At 36.4% G+C, this 16,360-nt stretch overlaps 1 protein-coding gene and 1 long non-coding RNA gene across 2 annotated transcripts; both read left to right on the plus strand.

Moving 5' to 3' along the window:
- Window positions 1-337: 337 nt before the first annotated feature.
- Window positions 338-12,811, plus strand: LOC115921303 (tyrosine-protein kinase-like otk). The gene is made up of 6 exons (XM_030978649.1): window positions 338-562; window positions 7,916-8,272; window positions 10,078-10,413; window positions 11,182-11,298; window positions 12,066-12,125; window positions 12,753-12,811. The coding sequence occupies exons 1-6, from the start codon at window positions 547-549 to the stop codon at window positions 12,809-12,811; spliced, it is 945 nt and encodes a 314-aa protein (XP_030834509.1). The 5' UTR covers window positions 338-546.
- A 441-nt stretch (window positions 12,812-13,252) lies between these two features.
- LOC115921480 lies at window positions 13,253-15,891 on the plus strand. Its single transcript, XR_004062893.1, has 3 exons — window positions 13,253-13,285; window positions 14,115-14,178; window positions 15,159-15,891. It is a non-coding gene; the product is annotated as an uncharacterized LOC115921480 (long non-coding RNA).
- The last annotated feature ends 469 nt before the right edge of the window (window positions 15,892-16,360 follow it).

The following is a 16,360-nucleotide window of genomic DNA, read 5'->3' on the forward strand; positions in this document are numbered from 1 at the left end:
CCTTTTATGTGAATTAAGGAGACCAACTGACAGCTAAAATTAGTAAAAGGAAGCTGCTATGATCGTTAAGCTTATATCTGCGTTTACATGATCGTTCACAACAACAATGGGGGGGGGGGGGGGATCAACTTCATGTCTATACATGTTAGATCCATTCGGCTTTGCCAGTGCAATGATAGAGGCTCTTTTGCAATAGTTCATTGACTATTAATCTTTCACCAAAAATATACTGGCATTGTTTCGTGGGACCATCATAGGTACAAGTTCTCCAACAACCCGTTGAATCGCTCGTACATAGAGTGAACACGCTTTTTAATTGAAGTTTTGCGATGCCCTAGACTTTAAATAGAGTAATACAGGGAATTATTATTTGCCCTGCAAATATCTAAAGGGTATTGTATACATAACTCACGCGAGCAACTTTGTCTATTGAATAATCGACAAACTAATAGAACGGTATATATTCACGTGAAATTGATTTTGTGAGTACACTACTGTGCTAGCGTCCATGATTTATTGAGACTGCAGAAGAAAGAACAAAAGGCCATGGCACATATTCAAGGTAAGAAGACTAAATTACTCGGAAAGGGGCTGGTGTAATGATTGTTGTTCAGTTACTTACGTACGCCCCGAACATCGGGTTGATATAAAAGCCAGGACTTTGTACAGGCTAAGTACTGAATTAGTTTACATGCACAAACCCTTGTGACTCGAAGTGCGTAATAGAATATACATGCACTGTTAGACGATAGGAGAGTTCACACGTACAGAAAAAAAAAGTGAGATTTAAAATCGATTACTGTATCACGATAAAAAAAAATAAAAAAAAATGCGTGCGTGAACAGAATTATTCACGAATCTCTGCGATTTGCATCGCGGTCCAATTCGCAGTATGTCTTGCGTCCAGATTATCTCATGCGAAATACGGACGTTCTCGCCGTCGAGCGAGAATTCTCCCTGTGTGTGAATGGAAGCCCCCCATAAGGAAATAATTTTTGCATCGCGATCAAATTCGCACTTAATCGACATGTGCGCACGGTCGCACTAATTGTTATGTGTAAACGGGGCCTTATGTCTTGCGTGTTCCAGGAATCTCCAAAATAGTGGAGGAATCTACTAAGGAGAAGAAAAAGAAGGTCAGCCCTGTATTAGTCTTGTTCAGATGGTGGCAATTTACCCCAGGATAAAGGTCGTGTTATTAAGAGCTAGTAGGGATAAATATGGTGACGTAGGTGTAAAGGTCGGAGTAGTGACCGTCTGAATGATGGTCGTGTTAGCTACGCATACCTGTACCGCGACCCACTTACTTATTTATCTGATTTATCCAGGAGTAACTCGCTATATATAAAAAGACTAGAGGCCTGGTAGCGTAAGTTGACGGTGTGGATGCTCTCACTTACATTCGGGAGTATCTGTGACCTTTCACAAGGGTTGTTATAGCTACAATCGAAAATGAAAAATTAGATTCCGCACGGTTTAGATATGTGGAAGGCGGGTTGAGGTCGACTAGTGCGGGCGCCACCACTTCAGTGAGTTACGCTGGTCGGTGGAAGGTCGTGTTACTTAATCGTTGCAAGTTGGTCCGAGTAGAGCGTGTGGACAACTAATGGTGTAAGTGAAATACACATGACGTATTTACTGCTGTAGGGCTTTACGCCAACTAACAACGACCCTTCTGAACATGACTATCGTAGCTACTCATGACATTGAAGTTTGAAGTTTTATTTATTCCACATTTTACATAGAAAAACAGTTTATCTTCTTTTCTTTTTTTTAATACAGGCGTATATTATTATAAGAGTAGATTTCACACAAGAAGAAACAATACAAAATATAAAAGATTTCAAATCAAATATAATGTACGGAAAATAAGTAGGAAATGTTGAAATGTGTAGATATAACGGGCAAGGTAGAACAATGTAAAATGTGGGAGAGCCTAAATAAAAAGCATAGCTTGTATGTGAATAGGCTCCCGTACTGAGTAACACAATATAGTAGTTATGAATTTAAAAGGTATTATAGAAGGCGAAACACGGAGTAGTATAGTATGAGATTCTAAAGACGTACAAGGAGATTGAATTTGAGAAGAGAAGAAAAATAGAAATAAAGAGTAAAGAGAATAATATAATAATGATAAGTACGAGAAGGTGAAGAAGGGAAGAAAGAGGAGGAAGAGGAAGACGAAAAAGAAGTGGAAGAAGAAGAGGCAGAAGAAGTGGAAGAGAAAGCAAACTGATAAAAATCAATCGCATTGTAAAAAAAAAGAAAAAAGGTCTGTATAACCATCTGTATAACCACCTGTACGATCCAGCTCGACATCAACATTTCTTTTATACATACTTACTCAAAAGGAAATTGACACAAAGACTAAAAGAGTTAGGCTTCATGCATGAGTGGAACGTTGTTTAAGTCTCGAATATAGTCTATGCCTAGAGTTAGGTATAGTGTATGGAAATTATTTGTTTAGATTATGGAATTTGTATTGCTTTTTCAGAAAATGTGTAACTTGTGATGGTATGAGATAACAAGAAAGAGGACTAACAGAGAACTAATTCTATCAGTGATTTGTTTTGTATAAAAATTGTTTACATTATTATTTGTATACTGCCGTGAAGGAGGATTATCAAAATTAAATTATTTAATCATTTCTAAGTTTATTCCGAAGTATTTCTCGTACTAATTTTTGCTATGTTCATGATGCTTGACTATGATTGAGTGATATTAAGTTTGTATGCCATGTAGGGGCCTATATTTGTTCATAAAATGTATTTGTTTCAGTATGTGTTTGCACTTCAGTATTGAGACGCGATATGTACACTTACATACATGTATGTACATAATGATGAATGGACATAATGTGAAAAATCAACTGGGTTTGGAATATAATTTGAGTAGCTATTAAATTAGTTGTTTTTCCTTACTCCCTTTCTTTTTGAGGGTTTGGAAAGGCTGTCTTTTGCTATTTCTGGTTAAGCCGAATATCTATTAAACCATCTTTGTGGTCTAGTGGTTGATGACGTTATACCTAACAAAAATCTCGGGTTCAATTCCTGGGGCCCATTTAGAAACCGTCATAAGTCCAAGTTCTTGACTATCACATTGAAACGTGTGTTATAGAATCACCACGCGTTTCGATGGGATAGTCAAGAAGTTAGACTTACGACGGTTTCTAGGAACGGGCCCCTGGTGGACACAGTTTTTGCAACCTATGCAGCTATGCAGCTATTCCCAAAAAGGAAATAGCATTTCCCAGGTGTTAAATGGGTACCCGCTAGGATGCGACCGTCATTGTTGGTCAAACAGTTGTTGAGCGTCAAGCAACGCCTGGCTGGAATGCTCCCCAGGGAGTGGAGATTGTGCACACATTGTGTGCGGGCAAGCACTGAATCCAATGACTGGGGTAATAGTATATTTGTAAAGTGCTTAGAGACATTTGTAATAAGCGCTAATTAAAAATTACATATTATTATTATTATTATTATTTCGGGGGTTTCCCAGGAGCCTTGAAATCGGGATTTTTTGCAAGATAATTTTTTGCAATCCTACTCTTGCACAATATCAATATTTAGGCTATTAATATACCTACATAAATAATGTTGTTTGGTGAGCACGTAATTAATATCGTTAAAGGTTATGTACTGAAATCATGACTCATTCATGACGTCTCTTGTTGACATAACGTACGTCACTATTCCTTCCCTGTCATAAGTAAATAATAATTAAGTATTTAAACCGCTCATGGGGAAGTAATAGAATTAGGGGTAGTTTATATATTCCAGGGCAAATTTCCAATCATCATGAATTGATATTAGAGAGGCTTTCAATCATGTGTCTCTAATTTGTTTTGTTATCACCTTTGTTGTTGATGATGCATACATTTATGTGGAGGTGTTGTGGTATACAGTGGTTCAGTCAATTGACTCTCAAAGGTAGTACAACGTTTTGGTATGGGGTCCTGAATTTGGTTTAAACGAACATATTGGAACCATGCAATCCTACAATATTCAATGAAGCGGTTGAAATCTAGTCTGAAGTGATGCAATTGAGAATAATAAACTGTTTGTGTAGTATAGCTCCCTCTCGAGGTTGATATTACTGTAGCTTCAAAACTATGTTTCTTGACTGAAATCGACCGATTTTTTTATTCCCGTTTGGAAAGTATATAACAAAACCGCTTATTCCGAGATTTGTTATGGTCGCATTTACCGTTGTATGGTCGTGGGCACTATTTGAAATTTAAATTTCTCAAAATCATTAGCGTTTTAGAGCCCAATTTTGTCAAAGTTGTTTATTCCAACACTAGATTTCACAACGGTTTCGCAAATTTTAAATTTCCTGTTGAAATATTACCAAAACTTTGTATTACCTTTAATCTTAAAGGATTGAGGGTTTGAATCCCATCCCAGTACTAACATCCTTTGGCAGGACATTAACTCCAGGTGTTACATGAATACAAGGTAAGATGCCAAGGTCATTACACAAGTTAAGATTATTCCTGATAAGTAAACCATTCTTTATTGATTGATTTGAGTTTATTCGTCCACAATGTGGAAATATGCTTTCCACAATTTCTACAATATTTCCACAATATTTCCCTAATTATTTATGTTATGAATAACTAAGCAAGCAATTTCAGAACAGAAAAGATCTCGTCATTTCACATAAATAATACAAAATTGTTTAAGCCATCCAAAGTTGTTAAACTTGATTAGATGATTAGAAATATCTTTGAAATAGCTTTATGATAATTGTTATTATTATTAATATTATTATTATTATTATTATTATTATTATTATTATTATTATTATTATTATTATTATTATTATTATTATCTCTTAACGAATTGGTTGAACATGTGGATAGAGTTTGGTACGAAGGATTGGCGGAAGCGTGCCCGGTTTGTGCGTGGGACGTTTAATCGAATTCCAGAACGTTCGAAAAAATACTGGGTGTTGAGAGAATGACTTTGATCTTTCATGATTTTGTTTGTTTTGGACATGAGTCTCTGTTCGAACAAACAGTTTATATCAGCCAAATCATGCCCTATCACTCTCTGTGCCGCTCGCCGCACCCGGTCTAAGCGAGTCCGGTTTTTCTGGGTCCCATTTCCGTAAAAGCAAATCACGTTGTATGTTAAAATGCTTTGTAATAGTGACTGATAGAACAAAACCAGAATTGTTCTGTCAACGTGAATATTTTTCATCATTCTCAGAAAGTAGAGTCTTTGGTTTCCCTTCTTACACAATGTTTGTGTGTTTTTAGTCCAGTCTAAAGTGTTGGTAACTATGCTTCCCAGGTACTTGTACTCCTTCACCTGTTCAACCTCCTTATTATGAAGAAATAACGGATCGTGTTTATTTGATTTTTTCCGAAAGTCAAACACCATTTCCTTTGTTTTAGATACGTTTAAGTGGAGGTAGTGCGCATCACACCACTCAATGAAAGCCTTCACCGTTGTGACATAGTCATTTACATTCTCATCAGTAAGATGTCCAGTGATTACCATATCATCAGCATATTTTATGATATTACAATTTTCATTGTCACTGATAATTTTACTAGTAAACAGGGAGAAAAGGGCGAGGGATAAAACACATCCATGCGGGGCATCTGTACTAATTACCTTGGTTCAAGATTCAATCATTCCCAATCTTACTGCCTGAGGTCTTTCTAGCAAGAAATTGTGAATCCATAGAACAAGTTGGGGAGAAGCATTCATTTCCAAAACCTTGGCAGCAAGAAGGTGAGGCATAATTGTGTTAAAAGCACTGGAGAAATCTACAAAGAGTGCCCTTACAAAACTCCCACCGACATCTAGGTGTTTATAAGCCCCATGAAGGAAACACAACACTGCATCGTCGACACCTCTGTTTTTGCGGTATGCAAACTGCAGTGGGTCGAGATGCTTACCGACCTGACTCATTAGCTTTTTCAAAACAAGCTTTTCTAAGCACTTCATGGCATTGCAAGTTAGGGATGCAGGCCCATATAGGTAGATGCACCCCCTCACCTGTCTTTGATATTTTTCTCCCTCTTTTCTCGTTATTGATACCACCTCATCATTTTACCTTATAATTACTTTTAAGTTTTAATTGTATAATCTTTTGTACTATTGGGGGTAGTCCTCGATAAATCATTTTTGATTTTTGACTACCCCTTCCACACTTGCTAATTTTTCTTTTTAAAACATACATTGCTCCAACTGGAGTCGTTTTCTATATGATGTACATGTTCTATTATTGTATTGTATGTATTGTATTTTATTCTATGTAGCTCCCTATGTTTTGCATTTGTGGAGAAATAAATTGAACTTGAACTTAGCATTGTGGGCGTCTATAAAATAACGACTGGCTAAAATAGCAACGTTATTAGGGACTTTTAGATTGAGTGGACGAGAACGGCGTGAACGTCCGCTGATCATGCGTATCCATGGCCAGCCGTTTTAACATTTAATATTCCTATTTCTTGATATCAAGAAATTATTTTCTGTTGTAAAGCAATGGCCATTCTTGAAATAACGAAATGATTTCTGTTGTAAAGCAATGGTAATTCTAGATATCAAGAATCAGGAATAAATGTTAAAACAGCTTGTCAGGGACACGCATGTTCTCGTCCACTTAATTTGCGTGGACGTGTGACGCACTTTTAAGGCACTTGCAGTGCCTTATAAGGATGTCACACGTTGCAGTTCACGTTCTCGTCGTGCAAATCTAAAATTCCCTATTAACGCTGCGTGGAGCACTAAAGCCTGGAACCGCCTACAGGGAAATAATACATTTGTAAAACCCTTAAAGACACCGTCGATATATGAAGCGCTATATAAACCTAGACTGATATTTTATTTACTTTTATATATTTGTGATGGATTTGAAGTATGCAAAAAGAAGGGAGAGTTAAACAGAGTGTGGGAGAGTAAAGGTGAGAGCAAAACAAAGAAAGAGAGAGGACAATATTATCGTTTTCTTAACGAATTCATTGTGATTGTCTCCGTCAATGTCGTGTCAATAACATTCCGTACATGTTTGTTCACTTTGATCTCAGGAGGGTCACCTCCAATAAGCCGGGACAGATTCAAGATAGTAATTTTAAACATGTTAATAAACATGCGCAGAAGATAATAAATCGCTTAAATCATGGGAAATCGATGTGCAGTTCTGGTTAATAATTGGAAATTGTTGTTCCATGTACTGTGTTCTATTTTTGAAAAACATGTTGATATTACCCGGTAGGTTATATTTGGATTATTTGTGATTTAAAATCCCTTTCCCCTCAATTTCCTCATAATATTCCAGAATGATTCCTTTTGTTATTTACAAACCTGGTTTGTAAATAACAAAAGGAGGTTTGGCGAAACAAAAGGAGGTTTGAGCTCAAACCTTGGTCTGAGCTCAAACCTTGCTTTGTAAATTCGGGCCTAAGGGTTAATAGAGATCATGACCCTCTAGTTGTTTTTATAAGGTCATTGGTGCGTGCAATAGTGTGCGAATCAGTAATAATAAATTTCATACCACCAAAATCGTCTGCTTTTCAACTTTGCTGATCCCCGTTGCTAATGTTTTTATTAAAGCCACACTCTTACAGACCACACCGTCCAAACAAAACAAGAGAACGAAAATGCTCCTTTGTCAATAACCAAAAATGCTTACGCAGTCGTAATTGTTAAAATAGCTGAATGTTCTCATAAAGATGCACATAATCAGAAGGCGGTGGCTATCATAGGATCAAAGAAAGAATCACGTTGAATGTCCATCCGTAATAGGTCCATGCTCTCACGAACCTCTTCACCGACCGACATCTGCACCCTCACATCGCACGCCGTGTCACAACAGGGTAAACATTTGAATAATTTGTCTGTATAGCTATTTCAATATTGAAATACATGTTCAGTTCATTATTTATGTTTTATCAACCTAGGATTTCTCGTAATAACCTTACTGGCTTGGGCCGCAGTCAGTGTCTCTGCAACAACTCCAGAACTTTCCACGATGACCGGTGAAACTGTCAACATACCATGTCTCTTCGAAAACGCCACGATACGTAACCTCTTTTGGTACTACAACAATGGTACTGAGCGTCACAATATTTTGTCCCTTGCCAAGGGGCAGTTAACATTAGGAGCAGAATATGCAGATCGGGCAAGTTTGCAAGACGACAATTCGACGCTCATCCTGAAAGATATAACCGTTACAGATGAGGGGACCTATCGCTGTGACGTTGACCGGCAAGGCCAAACGCCAGTGCTCAATATCAACACCAAGCTTAATGTGTTCAGTAAGTTTCTTTTCTGATCTCCTAGACGGCCCTGAAAACGTATCGATTATGGCATTGTTTATAGAAAAGCCACACTTTCACGTAAAAAGTAGACGTTAAGGCAACACAAACTCACGAAGCGTTATCAGCACCATAGCTATTCTTGCTTAAAGGTTAAAAATTTGTATATCCAAATCAAATGTCAGGTCCCAATTGACATCTGGGCTGAGAGTGATGAATCTTGAATATTGAGTTACCCAAATAGTGTCGCCTGGGATTCGAACCCGCAAACTTTGAATTGAGAGTCATTCACGTGAATAAACAACTTGTTACCTTAATTGTTTTTGTTGATATTTTCTGTTTGTTAATAATGTCGCCGTCAACACCCCGTAGAAGGAAAACAGTTGATGTAGAGCCCCGAGATCCCCAATCACTTGACCCATTGTACGTTCCTTAGAAAAATTACCACGTACTGATTTTCATTGGAGGTGTCCCGGCGCGCACATGGAATCCGGTAGGGTGGTCAATAGGGTGATAATAATTATACAAATCAAGTTGTCAACAACTCATCGTTAGCTCAATCGGCAAGGTTCTGAGAATTCTTTAACTCATTACTAGTTTACAGGAGGGATTAGACCACTCTGCAAGGTCACTTGACAGGTGGCTAATTCATCAAATCAGCTCTCAGTTAACATAAGATAAAGAGGATCATGGGGGACCAATGGTCACCGATTAGGCATTGTTTGCTATATAGAGGGCATACGTAGCTATAAGTAGTACAGTGGGGGTTTAAAAGGTGCTGTATTTCAAAGCCAAAAATACTTTCTGCGTTGGTCTTGATATTCATTTTACATTAAACTAGTCTTTTACCATAAGTCTTTTATTGACGTGTTTTTAAATGCTTGACATCCCAATGATTTTTTGTTTTTTTATGGGCAAATATTTATCTAAATTCTTTTTTTTTTTAATGGGAGGAAAAAAAAAAGGGGGGGGGGGGAATCCGCACGCCCCTACTCCAGAAAAGCAATTGAGGACAACCAAGTGATTTTTTTGTGTTGTCCTTAGGGATGGGGTTATAATAATCACGCAAACCCATCTTTCATCAACCCATCGGTGGCTTAATCGGTAAGGTCAGCATACGACAAGCTTAGGGCTGTGGGTTCGAATTCTAGTAATATTATGTTCCATTTTGGACTTTGTAAATAGTGAGGCAAAGCACTAAATAATAAAAGTCTAATTACCTATTACCTATTTCTAAGCTGATAATGACGTAAGACATATTCGCCAATCAGAAGTCCGGAATAACAAGCCTGCTCATGAATGGTTGATGGTCATTACTGCCCTCTTGCGTCCTGACAGAAAAGGTTGTCGTGTCCCGAGGGAGATCCTTGCTTATTTATTACTAGTTAAATGGTCCTGGGCAAATATGTGGTAACTATTACAAGGCCTGCAAGAAGGCCAGTAGTAATACTGATGTGGTTTCATTGGGTAAATAACCCCAAATTCTGATAATAACATACAACAACTATAATGATAATAATAATAATAATAATAATAATAATAATAATAATAATAATAATAATAACAACAATGATAGTGATATAATGATAATAATGGTAATAATAACAAACTTTTTTTTTATAATTATAATAATTTTAGCGGTATTATCATAATAATTGTTATTGTTGTCATTATTATTATTGTCATTATTATTATTATTTTGTTTATTTATATCGTTATTTAATACTGATAATAGAGGTCTTACTGATGATACTGGTACTACTGCTAAATAATACTGTTGTTGTTATTATGATCTTTTAAATAAGGTCTTCGCCCTGATACGCTTCCAGTGATCACACCTAATTGCACCGGGGCTGACGAGTCTTCACCTTGCAGCGTTCTTACCAACCAATCCTTCATCCTTACCTGCGCACTCCCCAACGTTTATCCTGTTGAAGATACTGAACTCATTTGGTATCGGGATGGAGAACGTGTCTCGTCTACCGATGACGTGACGCAGAACGATGACGGGACCACCGATATCAGTCGACATATTCAGGTGTCTGAAACAGGAAACTTTACCTGTAACACCACATATCTTACGGCTAATGGAAGAGAGAACACAGCCGTATCGGTTGAAGTATGGATCATACCACCAGAAGGTATGTATTCGTACAACTGACAGAACTGGTACATAACACTGGTTGCTTTCTGCGCTTCGCTTCACGTCCCCTTGTTTACCACACGTATATTTCGCACAATACAAAAGACACCAATTAACGTAAGGATTGTTATGTGCAACAAGTATAGCTTTGCGTAATTACCTATTTCCGGTGTTAATTAGCCGCACGACACCCCTTTAACACCGGTATAGATTTATCTCGCACTAGAAACTTTCGTGAAGCCTTTGTTATATCACTCTCACGACAAATGCAATACGGCAGATAAAGAACATTTTTTCTTGCTATATTCAATAAAAGGAGAATTGTATCTGCATTTCAGAAGGATACACAATTATATTAGTCCTATTGGGACAGTATGATATAAAATGAATGCTCGCATTATAAGAATTATGTGACGTTATTGTTTGACTTTATGTTGTAATATCAGATTTTATTACAATATACTTTATATACGAATTAATATGTATAAATCGCTTAGCATGAAAATATGTTTTGAAAAAGCTGAATTGTTAAGCGCATTCGTAGTATTAGAGAGACTTTCTATTCTATTTTGCGATTTTTACAAGTCCAATCTTGCTATTTTTTCATTATTCTCATTGTAACAAATATTGATATTATTATTCATATTATTAAGGCATGAATATGAAGAGTATGCCCCTTCAGAACTTACATGGTTGTTCAAACTACCTTAAGTGTTCCTGATATGAGCAGATTTTAGTTTTTCTTCAAATTGTCGCACTTCTTTAGATGTACCAAACACATCCGGAAAGAACTTGATAATTGGTCTTGTAATCGCAGGGATAACGATCATTGTGTTGCTTGTAATAGGCATCTTCCTTTTCATCTGTCGTCAGAACTCAAGAGGTAAGTTTGTTTTCCATACGAAATATGACGAAACTTGTTTTGCTACTCGAAAACAAATAAATAATTTGTTTTAATATTTAACAAGGAATATTACAATCTAAAGTAAAGTTAATGCTAAATATATTACTCATTACGGATATAGTATCTAAAATAATATCACTAGTGACAAATGTTATCCCATATTTTGTAAGATTTCACCAAAGAAATATGCTTGTTCCCATGTCTTACACATTAGGTATTGTTGGGACCTTTGTTGCGCATAGTTGCCATTCATTAACACATTACGGAAACTTAAGAAAAATACAAGTGTACCCATATGTATTGTTTTTTATGTGAATCACACAACCAAGCTGAATTAATCATGTTTATAGAGGCATCAATATGAAGAATGATACTAAGGTTTGCATTTGATTTCAAGTTCAATGCTCCTTCATACATGATATCGAATTGGAGGAGACCCAACAATTTATTACCCCACAAATTGCCCCTCCGTTTTACTCCGGACATAAATCGTCGGAAAGTGATTTCGGACATGACTTTCATTGGTGTGCAGATTTTTAGGTCAAGAATATGATTTGAAATTGACCCCACAGGAACTCCCTCGTTGAGATTGTAAATCCCATTTAGCTCTGCACCCTCACCGAAACAAATGTTTGGAAAAAACACTTATTAGTCTATTTAAAGGATCGCATTTCTCGCAGCAGGAGATCGCATTTCGCTTTCGCATTTCGCATATTGCATCTCGCATTTCGCATTTCTCATAGCAGAAAATGGAGATGCTCCAACTTCTCGGAACAGGAACGATGATCCCCAACAACAAGGTCAAGGTATGTACAAGTGTTATGGTCTATTGCATAAGCCTCTGGACTGTGAGCCAATCGTGAGCACTATCGTCCTTTGGAAAGACGTAAATCTATATTTGCCACAATCGACCCTGGAAGGATTTATTCCTTGAATGCAACGAGCGCTGCGATTCCGGTAACTTAAAGCCGGGATAATAATATCAAAAGTTCTTTGGAAGCCCAAAATTTAGGTCGTTAAGCCCGTACGTCGTATAATCGGCACAAGGACGTAGTTCAGACTTCGTTTAGATTAAATTCATTGTTAAGATTAAAGTAAATCTTTATCTTGGAAGTCCTTTGTATTTCAAGTCGACAGTAAAATAGGCCGTAATATCAACATCATATTGAGTTTTCGATTATATTTTCTTGCATAGTTAGGGTATTGAACCTCCAGTTCATGCTTAGTGGTAAATAGTATTACCTGATCATTCTCCTCGTAATTTCTATAACCGTCATAAGAATATATAATGTCGCCCTTTTAACGTATTTTTAGTATTCACTATTGAGAAAATGCATCAGTGTAGGGGTTTTAAAAGGGGCTAGATGATTGTTCTGTCATGCATATAATATAAAAAAGAATTCTTACATACTCCTTCTTACATATTTCTTCAGAACTCCTTGATAGATCACCAGGAATCAGCCCTAATACTCAACATGGTAAGATCATTTAAAGGTTTAAAAACATTATTTGTCAAGACAGGAAAAGAAAACAGCAAACAGCAAACACTTTCTTTGGACCTTTTTTTTAATCCTTTATCTCTAACAGTTCTTACGGATGTCCAAATACGAGCAATATATAGATGGCACATATGCAAGTTATTCAAACCACTACAAAACAGAACGCCTTTCCTGGCTTAAGAAAATCAATCTGCCGAATAACTAGAAAAATACACGTCATGATAGTTCGAAAAATTCAATCATAGTTTTGATTCGGAATGTTAAGTTTTCAATCCTTTCATTTATTTTCCTTTCACCTGACTTTCCTGAAAGATTATACATTACACAAACCCATACGGTTATGCACCCCACCGAAAAAAAACTCGAAAACACCACTTATTAGGCTGTTTAAAGGATCGCATTTAAATTTCTCCCACCAGGAGATGGAGATCCTCAGAACAGCGACGATGATTCCCATCACGATGAAGGTATGTATAAGTGTCGTTGTCTATTGCATAAGCCTCCGGACTTTGAACAACAACAAACACGAGCGCCATGCTTGGCTTAAGAAAATCAATCTGCCTAACAAAGAGAAATATGCACGTCATGATAATTTGATAAGCTCAATTCCTACTCAGAATACTTTGAGTGTATTGTGGCCTTTCCCCCCCCCCCTTTTTTTTTTTTTTTTTTATCTTACCCGACGCCATGAACAATAATTGATTTGCGTTGCGCTTCCAAATATTCGAATCTGATAAAAGCAATCAGATCAAAGATCACAGAAATCTTCTTTCTAAAGCAGCGATGCAAGAAAATCATGTTTTCCCCATTCAAGATATTAGAAATTGTCCAAGAATATAGAGTGTTAATTATTCAAAGTTACTTTATTCTTCGTTTGTAAATAATATTAACAGAATCTTCAAATCTACTGAGCGACCAACATAAAACCGTTAAAAAATGTAAAAGATAATAACAGTTTTATAAAAGGGATGGAACACTTTCTCATTGTCTTCGTATCTTGTTTCAGCTCAAACTGGTATTAGGGCATCCAAATACGAGCACTACGTTTGTTAACACTTGTATTATTATGAAGGCTACATGTTCAAAAAAGCGTTCTTTCTCCATTATGAGGATCATTCATTAGAAAAAGAAAAGAAATACGAAAGTCAATGACAATTTTCATAAGCTTCGAAATTGGTCTCTACTTCAAAGTTTATGAAATAGAAGTGTCACATTGAACCCAACCTACCATATTCCCGTGTAGGCGTCATGATTACAGTGAATATTTGTGTCTATTATACACATTTATTTCGTTAGGGCGGCAACAAGAAACAGTCACTGACCCTGGAGCTGGACCTTCAGCGCCATCCAGCACAATCAGGTAAGCTGATATATAGGTACACAACCGCTGGCTCACTGCGTTCCAACGGATCTCCGTGTCTTCTGGTCACACAAAGTTTCTATAATAATCAGGCGCTAATTGCTGAAGGGTCGGGTGTAACATTTGTGAAATACACCCATCTTAGCAGTAAAAGGTATGTTGGGTCGAGTTTGCCCGACATTTTCTGAAAAACCTAAAACGAATCTGCGAAAACTTGGGTCTCGACCTGACTCTTTCTAATACTAAATATATACCCACAAGAGTTCGTATTAATTGTATGGGCCTGTTTTAACGAAAGTAAACGTAAAAGATTACCATACTCTTGAAGATTGTTTTAAATAGCGATTATTTGTAGCAAATTTACCTGACCTTCCCTGAATATCGGATATGTTTTCGCAAATGTTCGTGTATCCCGACACCCCACCCGACATGGAGATCTGATAAAACGAAGCAGGCTCAACGTTTAGCCTTTTAAAGCTAATGAAATAAATATAGACCTAGATATACATTACATTTAGATATCTTATGTCTGAGTAGCTAGTGCAGTCATGATTGTTCAACAGAGAAGCCATTTTTGTCATATTTCCTTTTACCTAACGCGAATATGAACAACTAATTTAATTACCTTGCATTAACTAACTTTAACTTGTTCAAGTAAGTATGATTACTATTAAGATGTTATGTGAACATTTTTTTTTTCTCGAAAGAAACGAATGTGACACAATGATTACGAATTATGAATCCGATTTTTTGGTTGAAATTTTTGGTTGAAAACAAAAGTAAAATGTTGATGATTTATCAAAGTGCAGACTTTGTGTTCGGGACCATAAAGGATACACTGCTATGCAAAAGAAAAACAATAGAAATCATACGCCTATATTACAACTCTGCCTTTCGAAAAATATTGTTATAAAGAATCAGTGGTCGGAATAATGTTATTATTAAAGTTATAATCAAGATATATTCATAAATATTGTTAGGTCAATCAGGAGAGAAGTAACGAATGAGCAGATCAACAAGTTGTCGAAACTTCTACCTGGCGGAAAATACAGCGAGCTGTGCGGAATATTAGAATTCGATTTCAACTACATAGACAAAATAAAGCAGAGCAATTTCAACGACGTCACGGCTGCTTTCGAAGTACTATTGCAAGAATGGAAACTCAAGGGTAGATCCATAGAGGATCTCGATGCAGCTCTACAAAAAGCCGGCCTTGGAGGACTTGTACCTGAATACAAGAACTAGTTGTGGCAAGGAATGTGTACGACACTAGCTCCTCCAACAAAAGTTCCTCGTCAATTTTCTACACATTCCAAATTCTGAACTTCAACCCTGGACCCAAAACTATATTTAACCCTAATCATAAACCTTACATAAAACCTAAATAGCCACCTCAACCCTACCCTTTACATGTGACGAAATCAAACCTGGAGCAATGGTCGCATGATCACGTGTCGGGTCACGTGATATGAATCAAGCATTAGCCACGACTGTTCTATTTACCACATGCAGTCACAAGAGCAACGACTACCTTTCCAAAGTAGCTTCGTTCTCGCCCATATTGTTTATTTTGCGTTAAAAGATTTAAAATTGTAAACCCTTTAAGCATTCAATCGGCAAGCCTACAGACGAACCATTTTACATTTGTACGATGGTTTATACGTTTATATTTTCCTTATATTTTGATTTTAATTATGTAAATTTACATGTAACTTGTACAGTTTTTAAAAATCTAGTTTGGTATTAAATCCTTATCCTTGACTATAATGTAACGATGATGAAAATAACAATTTCAATTGTTTATAAGTTAAATTTTAACCGTTCCAAAAACATTATTAGTTGAGAGCTCGTCACGTGACCTTAAATATTTCAAATATTTAAAGGTTGCTCTGAAAAAGTACTATTTGGGAGAACTATTTAGAAGTAGAACTACTATTTGGGAGTACGATTTGGGAGTTGAAATTTTTCTTTTGATTTTTTTTCTTTCAAATGTTAATTTAGTAATTTGTTTTTATTTCTTATTCTTCTTAAATAATTGTTTTTGTTTTAATGTTCTTCAATTTTTCATTTTTTTAGATTTCAATAACAATTGAATGATTTTTCTTTTTAATTTATTTGAAAAAAAATGTTGATGCAGGATATGAAAAAATATACCATGCCTTCTTTTCAAGGAACTGGTCAA

This window comes from Strongylocentrotus purpuratus, unplaced genomic scaffold, assembly GCF_000002235.5.
Source record: "Strongylocentrotus purpuratus isolate Spur 01 unplaced genomic scaffold, Spur_5.0 spur5_scaffold_1, whole genome shotgun sequence".
Taxonomy (NCBI): Eukaryota; Metazoa; Echinodermata; class Echinoidea; order Camarodonta; family Strongylocentrotidae; genus Strongylocentrotus; species Strongylocentrotus purpuratus.

Coding starts and splice junctions, on each gene's coding strand:
- LOC115921303 (XM_030978649.1), top strand. Junction 8,273..10,077: donor CACCAAGCTTAATGTGTTCA/GTAAGTTTCTTT, acceptor CTTTTAAATAAG/GTCTTCGCCCTGATACGCTT. Junction 11,299..12,065: donor CTGTCGTCAGAACTCAAGAG/GTAAGTTTGTTT, acceptor TTCTCATAGCAG/AAAATGGAGATGCTCCAACT.